Below are 19,365 nucleotides of genomic sequence, written 5' to 3' on the forward strand. Positions count from 1 at the left end.
TGCACCCCAAACCCCTCATCACTGGCCCCACCCCATAGTCCACACCTTCAGCTGGAGCTGCTCAACTTTAAACACAATTAACCATATTGTGTGTTAACTATGTCCAACAATAAGAAGAAGCTTTATATCAAGTGCACTGCTAGTGAGTCAGAGGAACACAGTCAGAATCTGTTACAACTGTGGTGTTAGGAGCACAAGACCCATGTGTAACGATGCTGGTTCTGGCGGGACCCAACTGAGAGTGCCAATTCAGGACAAATTGCTTAAAGCAGGGCAGTTACAGCCCAAGGCTGGGGTTTCTACGCACACCAAAGCAAACCAAACCAGCCAAACAGAGAAGACTTTGGTCTCACCCCACTGGCTAAAAACAAGTCACACAAGCAATTCCCTCAGACACTCCAGTTTCCCAGTATCACCACCAGTGCCACTCGTTATGGGGATGAATGGTTATGAAAACCAATGCCCCAGTAAAAGAAAAAAGGTTCTCTCGATCCCAAAGGACCAAGCCCCAGACCCAGGTCAATCTACAAATCAGATCTTACCCACAAATCATGTGGTTGCCAACCCTTTAGAATCTAAAATCTAAAGGTTTATTTATAAAAGGAAAAAGATATAGATGAGAGCTAGAATTTGTTAAATGTAATCAATTACATACAGTAATGGCAAAGTTCTTGGTTCAGGCTTGTATAGCAGTGATAGAATAAACTGCAGGTTCAGATCAAGTCTCTGGAGCACATCCCCTGCTGGGTCCTTTGTGTAGAACTTCCATTTGTAGCAAAGTTCCTCCAGAGATATGAAGTAGGATTGAAGACAAGATGGAGATGAGGCATTAGCCTTTGATAGTCTTTTCCAGATGTAAGAACACCTCTTTGTCCTTACTGTGGAAAATTACAGCAAAATGGAGCCTGGAGTCACATGGGTACGTCCCTGCATACTTTGCTGAGTTACAAGGCGTATCTCAATGGGTCAGTTGTACAGCTGATGGTCTTTAACGGGCCATCAAGCAGGCTAGGCAGAGCTGAAACCAACTTGTCTAGGATGGCACCCAGAAGAATAGCAGAAGTTTGAAATACAGACAGTATAGAGCCAATATTCATAACTTCAACTACAAAAATGATACACATATACAGATAGCATAATCATAACCAGCAAACTATAACCTTGTCTTGGACACCTTATTTGACCCCCCTTTATACAATGTTTGGTGCCACTACAGGACCTTGGTTGCAACCATGTTCTATACGGTCCCAGTTCAAGTCAATAACGTGACACCATGACTTTGGAAAGAGTGCACAAAAGTATCTCAGAGATGCTAGAGGATCTACCGGACTGCCAACAATCAATAGCAAGAGTGATCAAGTGCCTTCAAACTGCCTATTACCAAACCCAGGATGATAACTGCACCTCAGGGAACTCCCTTTCTATGTTCCTCTTCTACAAGGAATTCAGTTGGGTCCTGGGAAATGTGTCAAGCCCAGAGCCCAGAATGCTGCATAACAATGTCCTCAGTGGAGAAAGAAACTTCATCATTGCAATCCATAAGCTGTGAGCTGCAGTTTGTTAACAGTTTTCATAAAACTCCTAACAAAATAAATAAAAAAACCTTCCTATGCAAAAGTCCTTTACTGTATGTGGAAATACGTGAACAGTTTTTATCAACTTCTTAAGCTGACCCAGGCCCTGAAGCTGAAGCATGGGATAACTACATTATGTCACTCCCCCTCCTCCACGTCACCCTGCAAACCCAATATGTGGGAGCACAGACCATCCCTGATTTCCCTTGTGCAAGTGGATCCTGCCCCAGCAATGATAGATGCTCTTTCTGGTTGTGTGTTCCATCCCAGCAATGCAGCAGTATGAGTCCACTCCTGGGAAAATGGATCACCTTTGGCCTTGCAGATGTTATGCAGTGCACAGCTGGCCACGATAGTATGGATAGCACTGACAACACTGGCATCCAAATGGTCCTGAAGGTACGGCTAGCTAGATATCACTCTACCAAATGCACATTCCACCACCATCCAACAGCTACTGAGCATGTAGTCAAACCTTCTTTTGCCAGGGCGTCTGAGATCAGGGTGCAGTTTCATAAACCATGGAAGGAGGGGATACATGGGATCCTCTAGAATAACAGTGGGGGCAGAGACTCCATTTATAACAATGTCATTTGGAAGGGAAAATGTCCCAGCCTGTCCATGAAGGTAAAGGCCCAATCTCCAGAAAACCTTGGCATCATGCACCTTGCTAGCACATCCCATATTGGTGACCATGAATCTGCCCCAATGGTTGATCAGGACCTGCATGCTGATGAAGTAGTACCCTTTCCAGTTTATGTACTTACGTGCTCCTTGGGAGGGCAAACTATGGGCACACGAGTCTCATTGATAGACCCACTACAATCCACTTGCTAACACCAAACTTATTAGCCAGAGAACTGTAGCAATCTGGGGTAGCCAACTTCCAGATGGCTACAGCGACCTGCTTCTGGACCAGCATGGCCTCCCCTCATGCCTGTGTCCTGTTGCTGGAGGGTCAGGGCAAACTGTTTGGACAGCTCCAGGAATGTCTGCTTCTTTATGCAAAAGTACTGGAGTCACTGCTGGTCATCTCAGGTCTGAATGAGAATGTGATCCCACCAGTCTGTGCATGTGGTCCTGCTCCAACAGCACCAGGCTCTACATGGGGAATCTATGGCTATGGCAACAGGCATGAGCAGCATCAGCTGGTTTGCAGATGCCATGTCTGTACCCTCCTCCAAGAGGGACCTTTCATGCTGCCAAAAAGTCCACTAGCATCTCACAAATGCACTTCCTGATAGCTGAAATAGGAGTGAAAGCAGAAGCAGGAGACGTTCTTCCACCGGCACTGGATCCATGTTGCTAGTTCCGGTTGCAGGGGAAATAGCTAAGCCGGATATGCCAATGGGCTAACAGCATTTCCAGGCTGTGCCACAGGATGACCAGACAAGTTCTCCCATAGTACACCATGAACCAAGCCCGAGTGCAGCCACAGCTAGCATGGGCACTAAGAACCTGGGAGATGTCCCCAGAAGCCACAGTGTCTAACTCGTGTCTGCGTAATGCAGTATGGAGGTGGCAGCATAGCTATGAGGCTTGCATAGCAATGCAGTATGGACGCTCAAGCGTAAGCTTGGAAAGAATGAGTCTGCAGGCATGGGTCATGCAGATCTGGGTTTACTATGTAGGGCAGACATACTTCTAGAGGTCCCATTTGAGTGATGCACTGGACAAACATAAAGAAAAGATAATCCTGGTCCCAAAGAACTTACGTACAATCAAAGTATAAAATTAGAGACTACGAGTGAATACAACAAACAGACAAGGTAACAGTGAATTATGATCGCTGTAATAGGCAGTAGTCACAGCACACATACAGAAGGCATGTGCCGCAGTGATGGCTGAGGTTTTTAATGGCACCATTGACATAATATGAACTAAACATTTAATATTCTCAAAGCAAAGTCTAAGCTATTTATCAATGGGGTATAGTTGCACAATATGACTAACAGAGCATTCATTTTAAAGTACATTTCCTTCCTTCCTATAAAAATGTTCCATTTTGCCATTTCATACCTAAGACTTTCCCATGCCCCACCTACTGAAAGATGGTGAGAGAGGGTAAACCATTATGTAGGTTAAAGATATTCATTAGGTAAGCAAGTCTCACTGAGGACCACCGGCTTCTTCCTCTGAGTGAGGAAGCTTTTCCTTTTGAGAGGTGTATTTTGTGGAAATTATACAATTTTCTAATGCTAGGATTGATTTGGGTCTCTTGAGGCCTCACTACACTCTGAACTCATGGAGGCATTCAGGGTAAGATCTTAACATTTGATGTGACTGTTCCAGGAAAGAAAAAGATGGATCTCCTGCCCAGAGAAAAGTTAGATGAAGGTCATATAAAATCAACCAGCAGCAGTGCAGTAATGTTCGATCTCCTTTGTGTGCCTGATATTGATGCCCCATCTTTCAAAGCCCTATGACCACCAAGAGGACATCTAGTCTTGAGTCTTGTTTCCACTTTTGTGTTGGTAATTTTAACAAAGGAGGGTTTAAAACAATATTTTTAAAATTGGGGAGCTGAATTCGCAACGGTAGGATCCTAATTAGGACATCTTTTTTGGAAACTTGCATCAGACACCTAGCTGCCTTAATGATGGGAGCTATATAGTGGTGTGGAGTGATATACCATGTGTATAGTCCAAGAGCTATCCTGACGTCACAGGGTAAGAAACTACACCTAGATATTATGATGCATAGTGTCCTATATATACCTAGAAGATAGATTAGGAAAGAAGGCACAGGGCAGGCAGTGGGGGTTTGCAGTCCTTCATAGATCTTACCATTTGACTAAGGACTTGTCTACATGGTGTGTCAGTGGACACTAGCTGGGGTATAAAGTCTACTGTGCATCAGCATATCATGCACTAACCAGCCTGCATGGACCCTGCTGATGTGCACTAAAAATTCCCTCGTGCACTTAATTTGAAATTTGAAATGGCAGCGTCCACATGGGCCAATTAGTACACACGAGCTGGAGTATAAATTCCAGTGCAGGCCAGCGTGTCTCACGCACTAACACACTGTGTAGACAAGGCTAAAAAGTAGCATGTGGCTTTGCTGGTTGGCACCCTGATGGCAATTTTTAGCTGGCACTCCAGGGCACCTTGGAATCAAGGTGTGTGGGCAGACTTGTCTAAGAAGTAGGTACCATATGACTGAACTATTCATTACAAACATTGGGTCTGCCTTGCCCCTTTGGCAGTCACTTACACCTGTACCAAGTAGGTGTAAAAAGCTACCAGTTCAGAATGACAGGATTTTGCAGCCACTTGCACAGATATAAATGACTACACAAGGAGCAAGGCAGTGGAGGATCAGACTTGAAGGTTGTTACAATTTAGCGTCATTTTTGGTTTAGTGAACCATTCCTCAATTGACCCTGATTTCTGCAAATGTATTCATAATACATAGGCATTCTCTGATAAGTTTGGATGAATCAGTTCTATTCTAGGGCTTGTTCAGTAATTGTTTGCTTTGCATATTTGAAACTACTCTTTAATTATTTGTGAAGTGGAGTTCTGTGCCCCTGCCGATTACTGGGGGGAGGGGCATGCCCTTGCTTCCTCCTGCCTCTTGTGCATGCCCCTGCTTTTGGCAAGCGCTGAAAAAATTGCCCTCTCTGAATAGACTGTTTAAATTCAGAATTTTTCCCATAGAAGACATCTCAACATTCAGCAATATTTTATAGCACCAGCTAAAGATTTTCAGGAACTGATGTGGCAGGCATAACAATAACAAAATACACAGGTATTTGGCAGGAAATAGTTTGTGATCTTTGTACCTACCTGGTTCTGTATCCTTCCAGAAATCCTTTTCCCCCAAGACCTACCTAACAAAACATGAAAGTTTGAATGTTCTGAGCATGTCATGCCGCCCCCCCCCATCCCAGCTTTGAACAGAGAAGTAAGAATACATTCATTCTAGAAGTGCACAGATAACCTATTTTCACAATGTCGGGTTTATTTAAAAATGTTCTTCATTGCAAACATTGGTAACACACCCAGCAGAATTTATTGTAACCAAAGATTCAGTAATGGCTAAAAAAAGAGACAACATTCAGTATAGTCCAACCCACGGTATAATGAAAAATAAAAAGCCAGTTTCCACAGCAAACTCCCTGCAAAACCCAAATATTACTCATCTGCATTGGATTCCAGTCTGTGTTTAGTCTGCCCTTGGAATGAAGCATATTCGTCAAGAGCTGTGAGAATTGAGCTTATACATATACAGTGGAACAGTCTATAAATGAAAGAAGAGAACAGTTAACACTCTTTAGCACCTGTGCGTATGTGTTAGGGCTTGCATGGTTCTGCCATTGCAGGTATATTGTACTGATTCTACTGCAGAGATAGATTTTTAAAAAATTCTGTGTGGATCTGGCACTTAGAAGGCAAACCGTCCTTTGCAAGAATCTAGACATCTTTGAACCATATATTGCAGTTTGATGCCTATCTTTGAAGTGTATATAACAGAATAGCTTTTTAAATGTGTTTTCTTGCAAAGATAAATATTTTGCTTTGCTTTCAGTTTGTGGCATTAGTTACAAAAGATTTGCCTCTTGAGATCAGGCAATTTTCTTAGTGCTATTCTAAAACTAAGCGTAAACTCTTTGTTTAAGGAGTAGAAGAGAAGACAAAATGAGTACACTCTCAGTACCTTTTGTAAATTCGTTTCTGGCAGCAATACATCTACATAAATACCATGTTCATAATTAGTGAGATGCAAAAAAAGGCTTTTGTCAGAAATAATTAAAAAGGGGTTAAATAAAAAAAAGCAAAAAAGGAATGTCAGATACTATACTGGAATCAAATCAGTTTGCCCAGGGAGAACCAAAGTTGTCCATTGGTTAATTTCCCAGTATTAAAAATCATCCCCCTAAGAAGCCCCCTATCTCTTTCAAGCCTTGTATCTTTTCTCATCACAGCTAGTCTCCTAGCTCCAGTACAAGCATGCTGACCATAACTCCACATTTTTTTTTCCATATAAGACAGAGTCCTCTCTCCAGCTGTGAGGTAGTGATTGGGTACCAGGTCACTGGGTATCAGATACCATCAAACGTAGCAATTACACATTTGTTTCCAGTTCATTGATTTCAATAGCGCAGTGGTCTTTACTGTTGGATTTCTTTGTGTGGTTCTCCGCTGGGTTTAGTTCTTGCTCCACTTGTATAGGTATATGGTGCTGAAACGCTTTCACTGTTTCTGGTCCATGAGACTCACTCATGTTCTTCACACAACCATTTCTCTGGTAAGCCATGATTTGATGAATGCTGATGGGTTTAGTTTCACAGATCAATGGCACCTATGTGGGAAACAGCAAGATGCTGCATATTATCACTGCTAAACACAGGCAATGAATCCCATCCTAATGATGAAGATAGGCACCTAGTGCAATTGGCAAAAAATGCCTATGCAGGTTGGACACCTAATTCCCAGTGAAAGTCAATGGGAGTTAGGTGCCTAACCTGCATAGGCACTTTTCCCCAACCCTCCCCTAGTTCCCTATCTGCATCTTTAGGCACCTAAATACTTTAGTAAATCTGGCCCTTGGTCCATCAGCAGAACTGCTGTTATCACTGGAAGTACAACCATTCTTCAAGGCAGTATATGTCTCTTTGCTTAGAAAAGGGATGAATGGCTAAGTGAATGTCTATTTATATTCACCCTGGGCCCAATTTTTAAAGATATTTAGGCACCTAAAGATGCAGATAGATGTCTAATGGGATTTTCAGAAGCTCTACCAGCATCTTTAGGTGTCTAAATATCTTTAAAAATCTGTCTCTCCCTATTCCTTCCTGCATGAACAAGAGACAGCTAAGAAACTTAAATGTAAACAAATGCAAAGAAGAAAAAAGGAAAAACTACTTATGAAACATATAATCAACCGGCAATCAGTGTTCATTGTCATAGGATTTGATCAATGCAAATAATTTAGTGAGATCCTCAAAAGAGATGAGTAGGGAAAACGCCCACAGTTAGACTACCAAGTTACAAGGGTTACAAACCCTAATGTGTCTGGGCCAGATGGAATCATGTACAATACTGCATTATCATGGGGCTCCTCCTTATTGTCTACTGATGCTATGAGGGGTTTTGTCTTTCTCTGAAGTATAATGTAGAGGCTACTGCTGAGCCAAGACACCAGATTGAATAGACCATTGGTCGGTCTATGCTTTGGTACCTCCTTGCCTCCCTGTTACCAACCTACTAGACCTCTGAGCTAACATAAGTTTTTCCCTCTGTGCTGTTTCAAAGGAAAAGAGGATTTTATTGATTGATTTCACAAGTAATGTGTTGAAATATCCTTAAAATAGAAACCAAGATGGTCTGATGGGGAAAACAATACGCAAATATTGGCAGAGGGAGGAGGTGGGCTTGCAGCTGAGACAACCTGCCCTTTGGGTATATATGACTAACTACACTAAATGTGCAGCCAAAACATAAAGACGACTAATGGTATGTTTTAAGATGGTTATTGAGTGCCAAGCAGAAAATAAATCTCCCTGCAAACAAGTTTACAATCCTTCAGGGGGATTGGGTTATATATTTGAATGGAATACGATGCTCCAGGACAGAGTTTTAAGAACCTTCCTCCAAAGGAAAATAATAGTACTAAATACAGTAATAAAATGTCAGGAGTCCAGTATTAGTCAGAAGGTGAGACTAGATGATCATAATGGATTAAATATGTTTCTGTTAGTCTGTATGCTTAAAAAAGGCTCCTAGTTTAGCCAAGTTTTAAGGGCTCCATCCTGTGATCAGTGGGAGTTGAGGGTGCTCGGCACCTCTCAGTATAAGACCCTAGCTAACAAAACATGAAAGTCTGAATGTTCTGAGCACATTGTATCAAGCAGTGACAATGGGATTCTCCAGAAAGATTAGGCAGTAAAATGGGAGAAATGATCAATAATAATTTACTATTCTTATTACTATTATTTAGTTAAGCTCTGCATGAGCTGGATGCTATGCAAGACCTAGAAAAACACACAGTCCTGCCCCATGAAGAGCGAGAGAGAACCACTCAGTTACAAGCTGTCCTGGCAGAGCAGAGGAAGTTTATTGGGGGCACTCCAATTAACAGAAGTGATTGGGAACTAACACTTAGGTGGACTAGTAGCAATAGGGCTGGTGGAAGAAATCTGATTTAGAAAGGGATTTGAATGAAGAGGGGTCACCTTTTGAACCAGGAGTGGGCGTTCCAGGTGTAAGGAGAGGCATGGAAGAAAACACCAAGAGAACAGTGGGAGAAGGAAACAAAGGGAGTAGAGCACAGGGACTGTGAGAAGAAGTAAGAGGAAAGAAAAGCAGAGATGGAAGCAGGGGCTTGTATGTGATGTAGGAGGGGTGAAGATGCCAGTGGAGGGATTTTAGAGGGGAGTAACATGTTCGCAGTGGTGGAGGGAGGAAGATTATTTTAGCAGTGGGTGTTGTGAGCTGTTCTACCATATTCACTGTGATCATGAACATACTCTTCATTTGCCCTTTTCTGCACACGCACAAAGATGGTTGCCATCTTGCTTCTGGTCATAATTTCACAATCTGATTTTTTGTGCCAGAGTGGCTTTTTGCATGATCTGATATTTAAAAAAAAAAAAAAAAGCGCATTGTCCCAAAACTTCACAAGAAAGCAAAACATTGGGAGTTGTGAACTCACCCAAAATGGAAAGAGAAATTTCATGGATAAAATTTCATGGAAAAAACTTCTGACTTTTGTAGAGCTCTATTTACACCCCTGGCCCCATTTAATTCTTATATACGTATTCCTGAGGGTCCTACATGTGGCACATGGCATTTTGTGCAATGCGCTATAGAGCCCACAACATAGTGTTCTGGGCTCTCTAGTGGTACAGTATTCAAACAAATACCTTGCACTGTAGGGTCATACTCTTGAGAATGACTTTAAAAAGCCATGACTCTGACACTACCTGCTTAGTTAGGTGATGGTGCACAGTGATGAAATCCAACTGCTATCCTATATTTGGAGTTACTTCCTTTCCCCACCTCCAGAGTTTAAAATATCATCCCTCATTAAAGGGCAACAATCAATTGTTTAAACTCCATAATGTATCTTCTGTACTTTCCTAAAAAAGGTAAATCCTTTACACAAATGCTACAAATATTACCTACTTTTGCATTTTGATCCATAGCCTAATTTTGTTCTTTCCATTAATGTAAATTTAATCCAGAATAAATGAATGTGAGAAGTTGATGTTTAAAATATTTTTATACTGACAAGGAGTTCATTGCTCCAGACTGACTCATTTTGTCTTGTTCTTACCTCATCACCATCCTTGGTGAACTCCTTTCTGCAGACATGAGCCATGATTCCAGCAGCGAGGGCATCTCCCAAGACATTGATCATTGTTCTAAATCTGTCTCTGACAAACAAAACAGTGGTGTTAGGTGACAGGTGCTCCATCTTAGAAATAGTCAGACCTGCAACAGGTACATACCGATTAAACACTTTAAATATTTAGAAAAAATCAACTCAAGTATAAGCATTGCTGTTTTCTCCACAATCTGTGAGCTATTTGCCTCTATTAATAGTATTGTATTTGAGTATTTAGATATTAAAAATTCAGAATATTGTCTGATTTGGGGACTGATCCTGCAAAATGCCAAGTTCCTCAACTCAAGTGAGTTGAGGGCAATCAGTATCTTGCAGGTCCCTGATAAATGAAGAATCACAGCACCCAGAATGCTGGATAAGGAGATCACTGTGTGTAGTACAGTCTGCAATTTGCCTCTTACTGTCTTCCAGAACAACATACCCAAATAACAACGCTTTCCTAGCAATATCAAACTAACGGGAAACAGTCAACTCATATCACACTCCTGTCTGAATACACCTTACCTGCTATTGTTACAAGTAACACTTAAGACTAGGACAGAAAGAAATGAGAGAGAATATTTTCAGTTTATTGACTCTGTACATTTGACAGCATCTTGTGTATAATAGATTTCACGATTCTCATATCCTGGGATCAATTTCAGTGTTCTCCCTGTTTAGTCAGTTAATCAATCTGTTTCTCCCTGTTTGTACATGTCTCTCACACAGCAATGCTAAGAAAAAATATTTTTTAAAAATGGATTGTAAAACCACAAATATTGATAGGACTCATTGACAAGGGTAGTATCCGAAACTACTTTTAATACATTATTTCCAAGTGACAATACACCTCTACCCTGATATAACGCGACCCGATATAACACGAATTCGGATATAACGCGGTAAAGCAGTGCTCCAGGGGGTGGGGGGACTGCACACTCTGGTGGATCAAAGCAAATTTGATATAACGCAGTTTCACCTATAACGCGGTAAGATTTTTTGGCTCCCGAGGACAGCGTTATATCGGGGTAGAGGTATCCTTTTGTGTGTGAAATACATTGAAAACTTTATCATATTGGTAACTTACTTTATGAATTTGTATAATAAAACTGAGATTCAGAATCATTCAGATGTTTGGCTTATAAAAGTGAATGAAGGTCCACTATCATACTACTCAGATTTCAAAGCATATAGAACACAGTGGATTTAAACTCTATGGGCCAGACTTTTCATACACTTTATGCATGCTTAATTTGCATGCCTAATTTGCGAATGTATTTGCATGCCTAATTAGATGCACCTGCATGCAGTTATCCAAATTACATCTACAATTACAGTAACTACACATGAAAATTGCATGTCCACTGCACTTGAAAATCTGGACCTAGATGTGTCTATCCCTCTTAGCCTTAACTTACTGCATTTGACTCTGCTTTGATGAAGAGCTTCACAAGTAAAAGTAAAATGCAAAAATATAGTTCCAGCAGGTTTTTGCAGGAGGTGCTGTTACAGTCTTACAAGTTTTTTCTTAGCTTGTTAATAAGTTTTGACTCTTGGAAAGACATGTTGGATCGTTAGCTTTGGATTCTGCCTAGAGGCACTTTGAGTAGGAAGAAGCTATTTTGGGGTCTGATAAGAGGGTACAGTTATATGTAATCAGATACAAAACTTGTACTCAGCATTTTAACAAAGTAGGTAAGAAGTGTGTGTGGGGGTTTTCTTGGGCACTGGAGAAAATTATGACATTCACGTACCCACTAAGGTTACCTAAATGAGTTGTTGTACAAGCAGTACAACTAATGCATTGTAATGGAGATTTCAGTCCTATCAGATCACTTAAGCAACCTTTATGTTTTTCTACCCCAAAATGTAATGATGAAAATATTTGTAAAGCTAACCACAATATAAACAGATCAGTTCACTTTGCACCTATAGGTTTATGAAACTGCCAAGCACTAGTCCAAGAAATGTAAGTATCACCTTCTCACTCAAGGTGATCTGCAAAGGAAAAAAAATTGGGCATGCACCCGTCTTTGATTTTTGTATAGTGTAGAAAGAGCCTGAAGTGTTTTTTTGTTGTTGTTTGTTTTAAATTTCTGCTGGTTTTACACTAGAAATTCAAGTCTTGTCTAAGCTGAATGGCTCTGATGACTGGATAAATAGTGAAATGGTGACTGTACAAGTATTGAGGCAGAACTGAGTAATTGAGAGGGGAAGAGCTTTTTAGTCAGTGTTTAAACACCTTGTTTTTGTTGAGCTTTATTAACTATTAAAGAATGGCTTTGTTATCGATTCAACACCCTTGCCCTTTAAAGGTTAGAGGTCACAGTAAACATTCCTGAAACCTCCCAGAAGTTCTCCAGCAAAACCAAGAAAGGCCAGACTTGACATTTCTGATATTTTTGAAAGTAAAAAATAAATGTAAAAAAATATAAACCTTCAGGCTCTCTAAGCGTCATACAGAAACAAAAAAGGGCACAAGCCCAACTTTTTTTTCCTAATATTTCATAAAGTACTTTCAGTGTTGTAAGTTTAAATAAAATACAATGAATTTGTAATTGCACTTTTATAGCATCTTGTGCAATGGATCTTTACTGTATTAAGAGGAATCATGAAGAAATGTTAAATTGTAGGACTTATTTAGAATAAAAGAAAAGCAGCTATTGTAAATAGAGAGAGGGTATTATAGCTACTGGTATTATATTTATATAATCAGAACTGTTCAACTATGGCCTCATCTACACTGCAAAATGTTATGTCTGAGCATGAATGCCAACAGTTGAGTTAACTGACAAAATACTGAACTATTAAGATTATCTCTGTAGACCTGGCCTGTGCATTATCAGAGTTGAGAACTGAACTGCTCGTAATTTAGATACCAAAAACTTGAACAGTTTTGAATAATGAAGGATATGAAAGTTGAAATCTGCTCATGGACAATTCACAAAGACAAGTGTCACAAGTGACATCATCATAGGGCCTAATCACATCAGCCATACCATCAGGGGCTCGTTCACCTGCACATCTACTAATGTTATATATGCCATCATGTGCCAGCAATGCCCCTCTGCCATGTACATTGGCCAAACCGGACAGTCTCTCCGCAAAAGAATTAATGGACACAAATCTGACATCAGGAATCATAATACTCAAAAACCAGTGGGAGAACACTTTAACCTGTCTGGTCATTCTATGACAGACCTGCGGGTGGCTATCTTAAAACAGAAAAACTTCAAAAACAGATTTCAGAGTAGCAGCCATGTTAGTCTGTATCCGCAAAAAGAACAGGAGTACTTGTGGCACCTTAGAGACTAACAAATTTATTAGAGCATAAGCTTTCGTGGACTACAGCCCACTTCTTCGTATGCATCCGAAGAAGTGGGCTGTAGTCCATGAAAGCTTATGCTCTAATAAATTTGAGTACTTGTGGCACCTTAGAGACTAACAAATTTATTAGAGCATAAATTTGTTAGTCTCTAAGGTGCCACAAGTACTCCTGTTCTTCTTTTTGCGGATACAGACTAACACGGCTGCTACTCTGAAATTTAATAAATTTGTTAGTCTCTAAGGTGCCACAAGTACTCCTGTTCTTTTTTCAAAAACAGACTCCAACGAGAGACTGCTGAGCTGGAATTGATATGCAAACTAGACACAATCAACTCAGGATTGAATAAGGACTGGGAATGGCTGAGCCATTACAAACACTGAATCTATCTCCCCTTGTAAGTATTCTCACACTGCTTATCAAAGTGTCTGTACTGGGCTAGCTTGATTATCACTTCAAAAGTTTTTTTTTTTTCTCTTACTTAATTGGCCTCTCAGAGTTGGTAAGACAACTCCCACCTGTTCATGCTCTCTGTATGTGTGTATATATATCTCCTCAATATATGTTTCACTGTATATGCATCCGAAGAAGTGGGTTGTAGCCCACGAAAGCTTATGCTCTAATAAATTTGTTAGTCTCTAAGGTGCCACAAGTACTCCTGTTCTTTTTGAGGATACAGACTAACACGGCTGCTACCCTGAAAGAAAGAGCTGAAATTCAAAATAAATTACTGTATTTGTTATTAATTCAGCTAGCTCTGGCCGTAGACTCTCTACTGCTAATGAAGAGTCTCCATTAGTTTAGGTGCTTTCTCGAGTTCTATCCCTGCTGTCTCTGTGAAGTTCCCAGTGATTATGATGTGCAGAAGTGACAGCTCTGACGCCCTAAGCGTCTATGGATTGACATGCAGAGTACAGAAAAACAACTTGATTTGCAGCTGGAAGGAAGGTTCAGACACTAAGTTACTTACAATGCCCAGTCAACTGCAATAATTAAAGTGATGTCATCTGTAGGCAGCCCAACTGATGTCAGAACAATGACCATAGTCACAAGGCCAGCTTGTGGGATCCCTGCAGCACCGATGCTGGCAGCAGTTGCTGTGATACTTTAAACAAGAAGAGGAACAATAAGATTTAACAGCCATATCACATGGCTGGAAATAACACACAGCAACAACGTCTCTCTACATGACTGTTTCTGGACCAGAATCACTCACATACAAACCACTGCAACAGGAGTTTATGAACTGTGATTAGAAATCAGCCAGATGGCTAGAATGGGGCACATTAGTCTGCTAGATATTCATCTTTTATCCCTACAGCCAAGTAGGTGAGCTCCAGTGGTCAGATTCTGCGCTGCACCTCTAAGTCATAGCATAGATTGGCAAGGAATGAACCTAACAGATGTTGTCTGTAGTTCCTGCACCAAGGGAACCCTCCCTGGCCAATCCTTTTATGCTGTTCTAGCCCTTCTAGACAGCATATATGGGCTGGAGTAGGGGTGAGGCGCTCATCCTAGATCCTGGCTTCATCTATTTGGGTCTAAGTATGAAGCAAGCATGAATGATTTCATCCTTCTCTTATGTTTCTGGAAAATAGAAACCAGTCACTACTCCTTTTGATTCTCATATTTTTCAGCCAGGCAGGAAGAGGGCAGGGGGATCTGGCAGACTTAAATTCCATCCTCTGGAAACGAGAGGATAGTTTTGTGATTAAGGAACTAGGCTGGACCTCAAGACATCTGGATTCAATTTGTCTCTGCCACAGACTTCCCATGTGGCCTTGAGCAAGTCACTTAGTTTCTATATCTCTCAGTTCCTCTAATGTTTCCTGTCTCCCATCCTTTGCCTGCCTCATCTACTTAGTCTGTAAGATCCTCAGAACAAGGACTGCTGCTCACTACGTCTTTGTACAGTATTTAGCACGAGTGCCAGTCTTCAATCTTGGCTGGGGACTCTAGGCTCTATTACAATACAAATAGTGAATGAATTAGCTGAAAACTTCATTTTTATTTGACACTGAGTATTGAACCAAATGTCTGACTTCAAATAAGAAATGGGACTGAGTCAGAGTGTTTGGATCATGATCTAGGTGAGACAAAGCGTAAGTGTTTTCAGATTGAGGGTACTATTTTGAGTTCCTCTTCCCCATGTTCAGTGGGTGGGAGTCTCAGATCCAGGATTCTAGTTTGGACCATCTCTGATACAAATATTAGTTTCCATGCAGGCTTAAACTCCCTACTACATATTTGTTCGGTGTTATATTTAATTAGTACTGTTTTGGGAAATGGATTCCCTTTTCCAGGAGCATAAATGATTGGGTATGTTCTTGGAAAGAGACAGATGGGAGGAAGAGAGCTAGGCCAGCTACTAGAAAAAGACAAAACATAAATATAAAGACAGTAAGTGGGTGACTTACTAAAGGAAATAGTAAGTAATAACCACCTGCGTTTATACAGTACCTGTCATCCCATGATTTCAAAATTCTTTACAAACATTAGTTAATTAAGCCTCAAACTATTATTATCATCCCTATTTTTCCAATGAGGAAACTGAGGTACAGAGATGTTAATTGACTTACTGAAACCCACACAATGAATCAATGGCACTAGGAGTCTTAGCTTTCCCACAATACATAAATAAATTCCTTATGTGGGCAGAGAGAGAGTGAAAATTAAGATTTATAAGCCATTTGAAAAAAATTAAAGCTTGTATGGCATTTGGATACCATGGTGGTGTGCCTAGCCTAAATAGAAAGGAATGTGATCTCAATGTACAAAATGGAAATGAAATTCAGTGGTGAATGTTACAGGTTCCCTGGACAGCTGATCAGGACACCAAACTATTTCAGAATAGAACCTCTGTGACTGGGTTGCCAACCAGGATTTAGACCTGCTCCTGCTCCCATTAAAGTCAGTGGTAAAACTACCAGTGACTTAACTGGAAGCAAGTATAGGGCCCTTAATTAGTAAGATCAGAGAATTCTGCTGTTGCTCATGCTATTTTTCAGGCCAACTTCACAAAGTCAGCCACTAAACAGTGGCCCCAAATAGAGATGTTTGTTGGCATAATTACATTAAAAGGAAATTGGCAAGGCTAGGAGAGTGTCTTTAGTTCTTTCACTTCTACAGAGATGGGCCTCAACAAGCCCCTGCAGTCTTAGCCCCAGATCTCAATCCAGGATTGCAGCTCAACTCTATCTTCATAATAGGCTGAATCAAATAAACAAGTACATAAATAAATAAATAATCAAACCAGAACATCCTGAAATTTGGGAATGTTCAGGGTTAGATCCAGATTTCAAATCTCCCAGCGCGGGAGCATCTAAATCTAGAGAGTGTTTGTCCCATCATAGACCAATGATGTTTAGATTCAGTGGTGGAATGCAAGCTTAGATTTTGGTCTGGGGCCCATCACTATTAACGATCTGTTTTCTCCCTCTCTTTCCTTCCATTCTACTCTTGATTTCCCCCCCTCTCTTTGATTTGTTTTTTAATCTTCCTTTGTCCCTTTCCTCCTACTCTGGCTTTACTTATATCCCCTTATTTATTGGCATGAAGCCTGTGCTTGGCACATGAGCAGACATGGTTCTGCTCCGAGGAGTTTACAACATACATTCTTTCCATCTCCCATCATCCTTCTTGTTCTCTAATCTTCCAAATCACCCTTCCCATCTTCCTCTTCCATTTGGATGATTTTTATAACATACCACTTGTTTTTATCTTTGTTCTGGACCCATCTCTAATTAAAGTGTAACTGAATTATAGATCACAAAGACTAAGGGTATGTCTACACAGCAGCTAAGAAGTGTGATTCCCAGCTTGGGTAGACTTACATGTGCTAGTTCTGCATGAGCCGGTGTGCTAAAAATAGCAATGTGGCCTTGGCATCATGACAGGCAGCTTGGGCTAGCCACCCAAATATGTACTCAGGAGGTTGGCCAAGATTGCACTCAGGTGACTAGGCTAAGCCCCCTCCCATGACATTGCAGCCACACACTATTTTTAGCATAGGCTAGTTTGAGCAGAGCTAGCACATGTGTGGCTACTTGGGCTGTGAAATGTCTCTCCCAGCTGCGTAGACATATCCATAGTCCTGCACATGACCATTCTCACTTTTAGCACAGGGCGAGAAGGCAACAGCTCATATGGGCCAGATTGACCAAACTTTCCCATTAATGCATAAGCAGACCCCAGTTATAGGAAGAAGCTAATTGAAAAAACTCTCTTGCTGTTGTCATTCAGGTCTTATACACACTAGAACTGAAGATGTGCAGGCCACAACAGTGTAAACATGCCCAGATATGATGGTGATGAGGTCAGAGGGTAGATGGTAGGTAGGTAGATTTTTAATGTGGTCAGGCATTACTCATTATATGAATGTTTTTCTAATCATTCATTCCTTACTGGAAACCTGCAGGTTTCACTCCTGAGGCATTCTTTGGCAGGCAGTGAAATTATTCTGGCAATAGTTAACTGGTTGGATTTTTTTTTTTCTATTTAGGATTGGTTATGCTATTTTCAAGAAGAAGGTATTAAATTATAAAATAAATTAATGGAGATATCCTGTCTCCTAGAACTGGAAGGGTTAAGTCCAGTCCCCCTGCCTTCACTAGCAAGACCCAGTACTGCTTTTGCCCCAGATCCCTAAGTAGCCCCTTCAAGGATTGAACTCACAACCCTGGGTTTAGTAGGCCAATGCTCAAACCACTGAGCTATCCCTCCCCTGTGTTTAAAATATAGAATCTATAGTTAGTGCTCTCTAGCCAGTGAGAACTTGCTTGTTATTAAATTTGCTTTTACAAGCAGCAGCAGTGGAAGTAATTTTTAAAACCTGAGCTACATAATGATTTAGAGGAAAACTACACACAGCGTATGTTATTTCTTTTCCTATTATATCTCCTGTCTCAAGTAGCCTTCCACCCAAGCTGTTCAGCAGTTCCTGAATGTTTGCCACCTCTCTTTCAGAAGGAAGGGATAATTAATTATTCCAGTTTTAGCTTAAGGCTGACAAAACCCCAATGAGAAAAAATAGGACATTTTTTTTTATAAAACGCACACAGAAAATATGTGGAGTGAGACTTTGTGCTGCACCCCTAAGAGGCTCAGCACAGAATTTACAGCCCAGGGGTTGAGGAAACTATGATGGCTTTAAACCATCTTTGTGCGTTTCGCATGCTGGGTTCCTCTGGGGGCTGAAGCGGCCCATTCTGTAACTTAAATAGCCCTGGGGGTGTAAATTACAGCAGCCTCCTTGGGGTTGCCCTATGGGCCATGCAGTGGAATCTCTCTGCCATGCTTCATTCCTGTTGTGCCGGGCATCCCCCTGTTTTAGGGAGACCTCTGAGGGGTCCTTGGGAAGCAACCTTACAGCTGTCTTCCATATTGCCTGCGCTTGATGAATCCTCCCCTGGTCTGCGGTGCTACTTAGGGTTGCTGAATGCTGCTCTGGCCCTCCTGTGGTGTAAAGGGCCAGAGCGCTATGCTGAGGAGCTTACCATTTAAGTTTACGATGTTGAAAGTTATTTGTGGAGGGAAGGAGCCGGTGTGTTCTTAACATACGCCCCATCCTATGCACTGGAAGTGCATCCCCAACAGCACAGGGATTTGGAGGGGTTCATTTTGTATAGGATTCAAGGGGGAAAAATTAAACACTGTGAGCAACAAAGTTGTAATCCTAAGTGAATGAGCTACAACTGGCCTAAAAGCGAAGGATTTTAAAAAAGCCAGTTTAACAAATTGAAATGCGATATATTTCTCTGGTCACGTCTGTTTTAATAGGGCTAATAAGATTTCCCTCCACACTGGCCCTGATCTTACAGGAAGCTTTGAATTGAACATTGCAGATGCAGTAATGTGTTTGATACACAAATGAGAGAACATCACAGATTTAATGAGTCAAATGGAAAGGTTGCTGGGGTTTTGGGTCTATACCTTATAGTAATAATCTGTCCAAAATCCAGCTCATAATTGTTTACTTGAGCAATAAAGATTGCTGCCACCGCTTCATATAGGGCAGTTCCGTCCATATTGATCGTGGCCCCAACAGGCAGCACAAATCTGGCAATCCTTCTGTCAACATGGTTATTCTCCAACAAGCACTTGAAAGTTATAGGCAATGTGGCTGAGCTGCAA

General features: G+C 41.1%; 1 protein-coding gene and 1 long non-coding RNA gene across 2 annotated transcripts in view; one reads left to right on the forward strand and one right to left on the reverse strand.

Moving 5' to 3' along the window:
• Nucleotides 1-19,365, forward strand: part of LOC135973218 (uncharacterized) — a 79,040-nt gene that overhangs the window by 2,929 nt on the left and 56,746 nt on the right. The window lies entirely within an intron of this gene.
• Nucleotides 5,523-19,365, reverse strand: part of SLC1A7 (solute carrier family 1 member 7) — an 89,262-nt gene continuing 75,419 nt past the window's right edge. The window contains exons 8-11 of the mRNA XM_005284831.3: nt 19,165-19,359; nt 14,204-14,338; nt 9,858-9,957; nt 5,523-6,881 (exon numbers count right to left, since the gene is read on the reverse strand). Coding sequence (XP_005284888.2) covers nt 6,645-6,881; nt 9,858-9,957; nt 14,204-14,338; nt 19,165-19,359 — 667 coding nt within the window. The 3' untranslated portion in view covers nt 5,523-6,644. The remainder of the gene's footprint in view (nt 6,882-9,857; nt 9,958-14,203; nt 14,339-19,164; nt 19,360-19,365) is intronic.

This window comes from Chrysemys picta, chromosome 8 (genome assembly GCF_011386835.1).
Source record: "Chrysemys picta bellii isolate R12L10 chromosome 8, ASM1138683v2, whole genome shotgun sequence".
Classification (NCBI taxonomy): domain Eukaryota; kingdom Metazoa; phylum Chordata; order Testudines; family Emydidae; genus Chrysemys; species Chrysemys picta.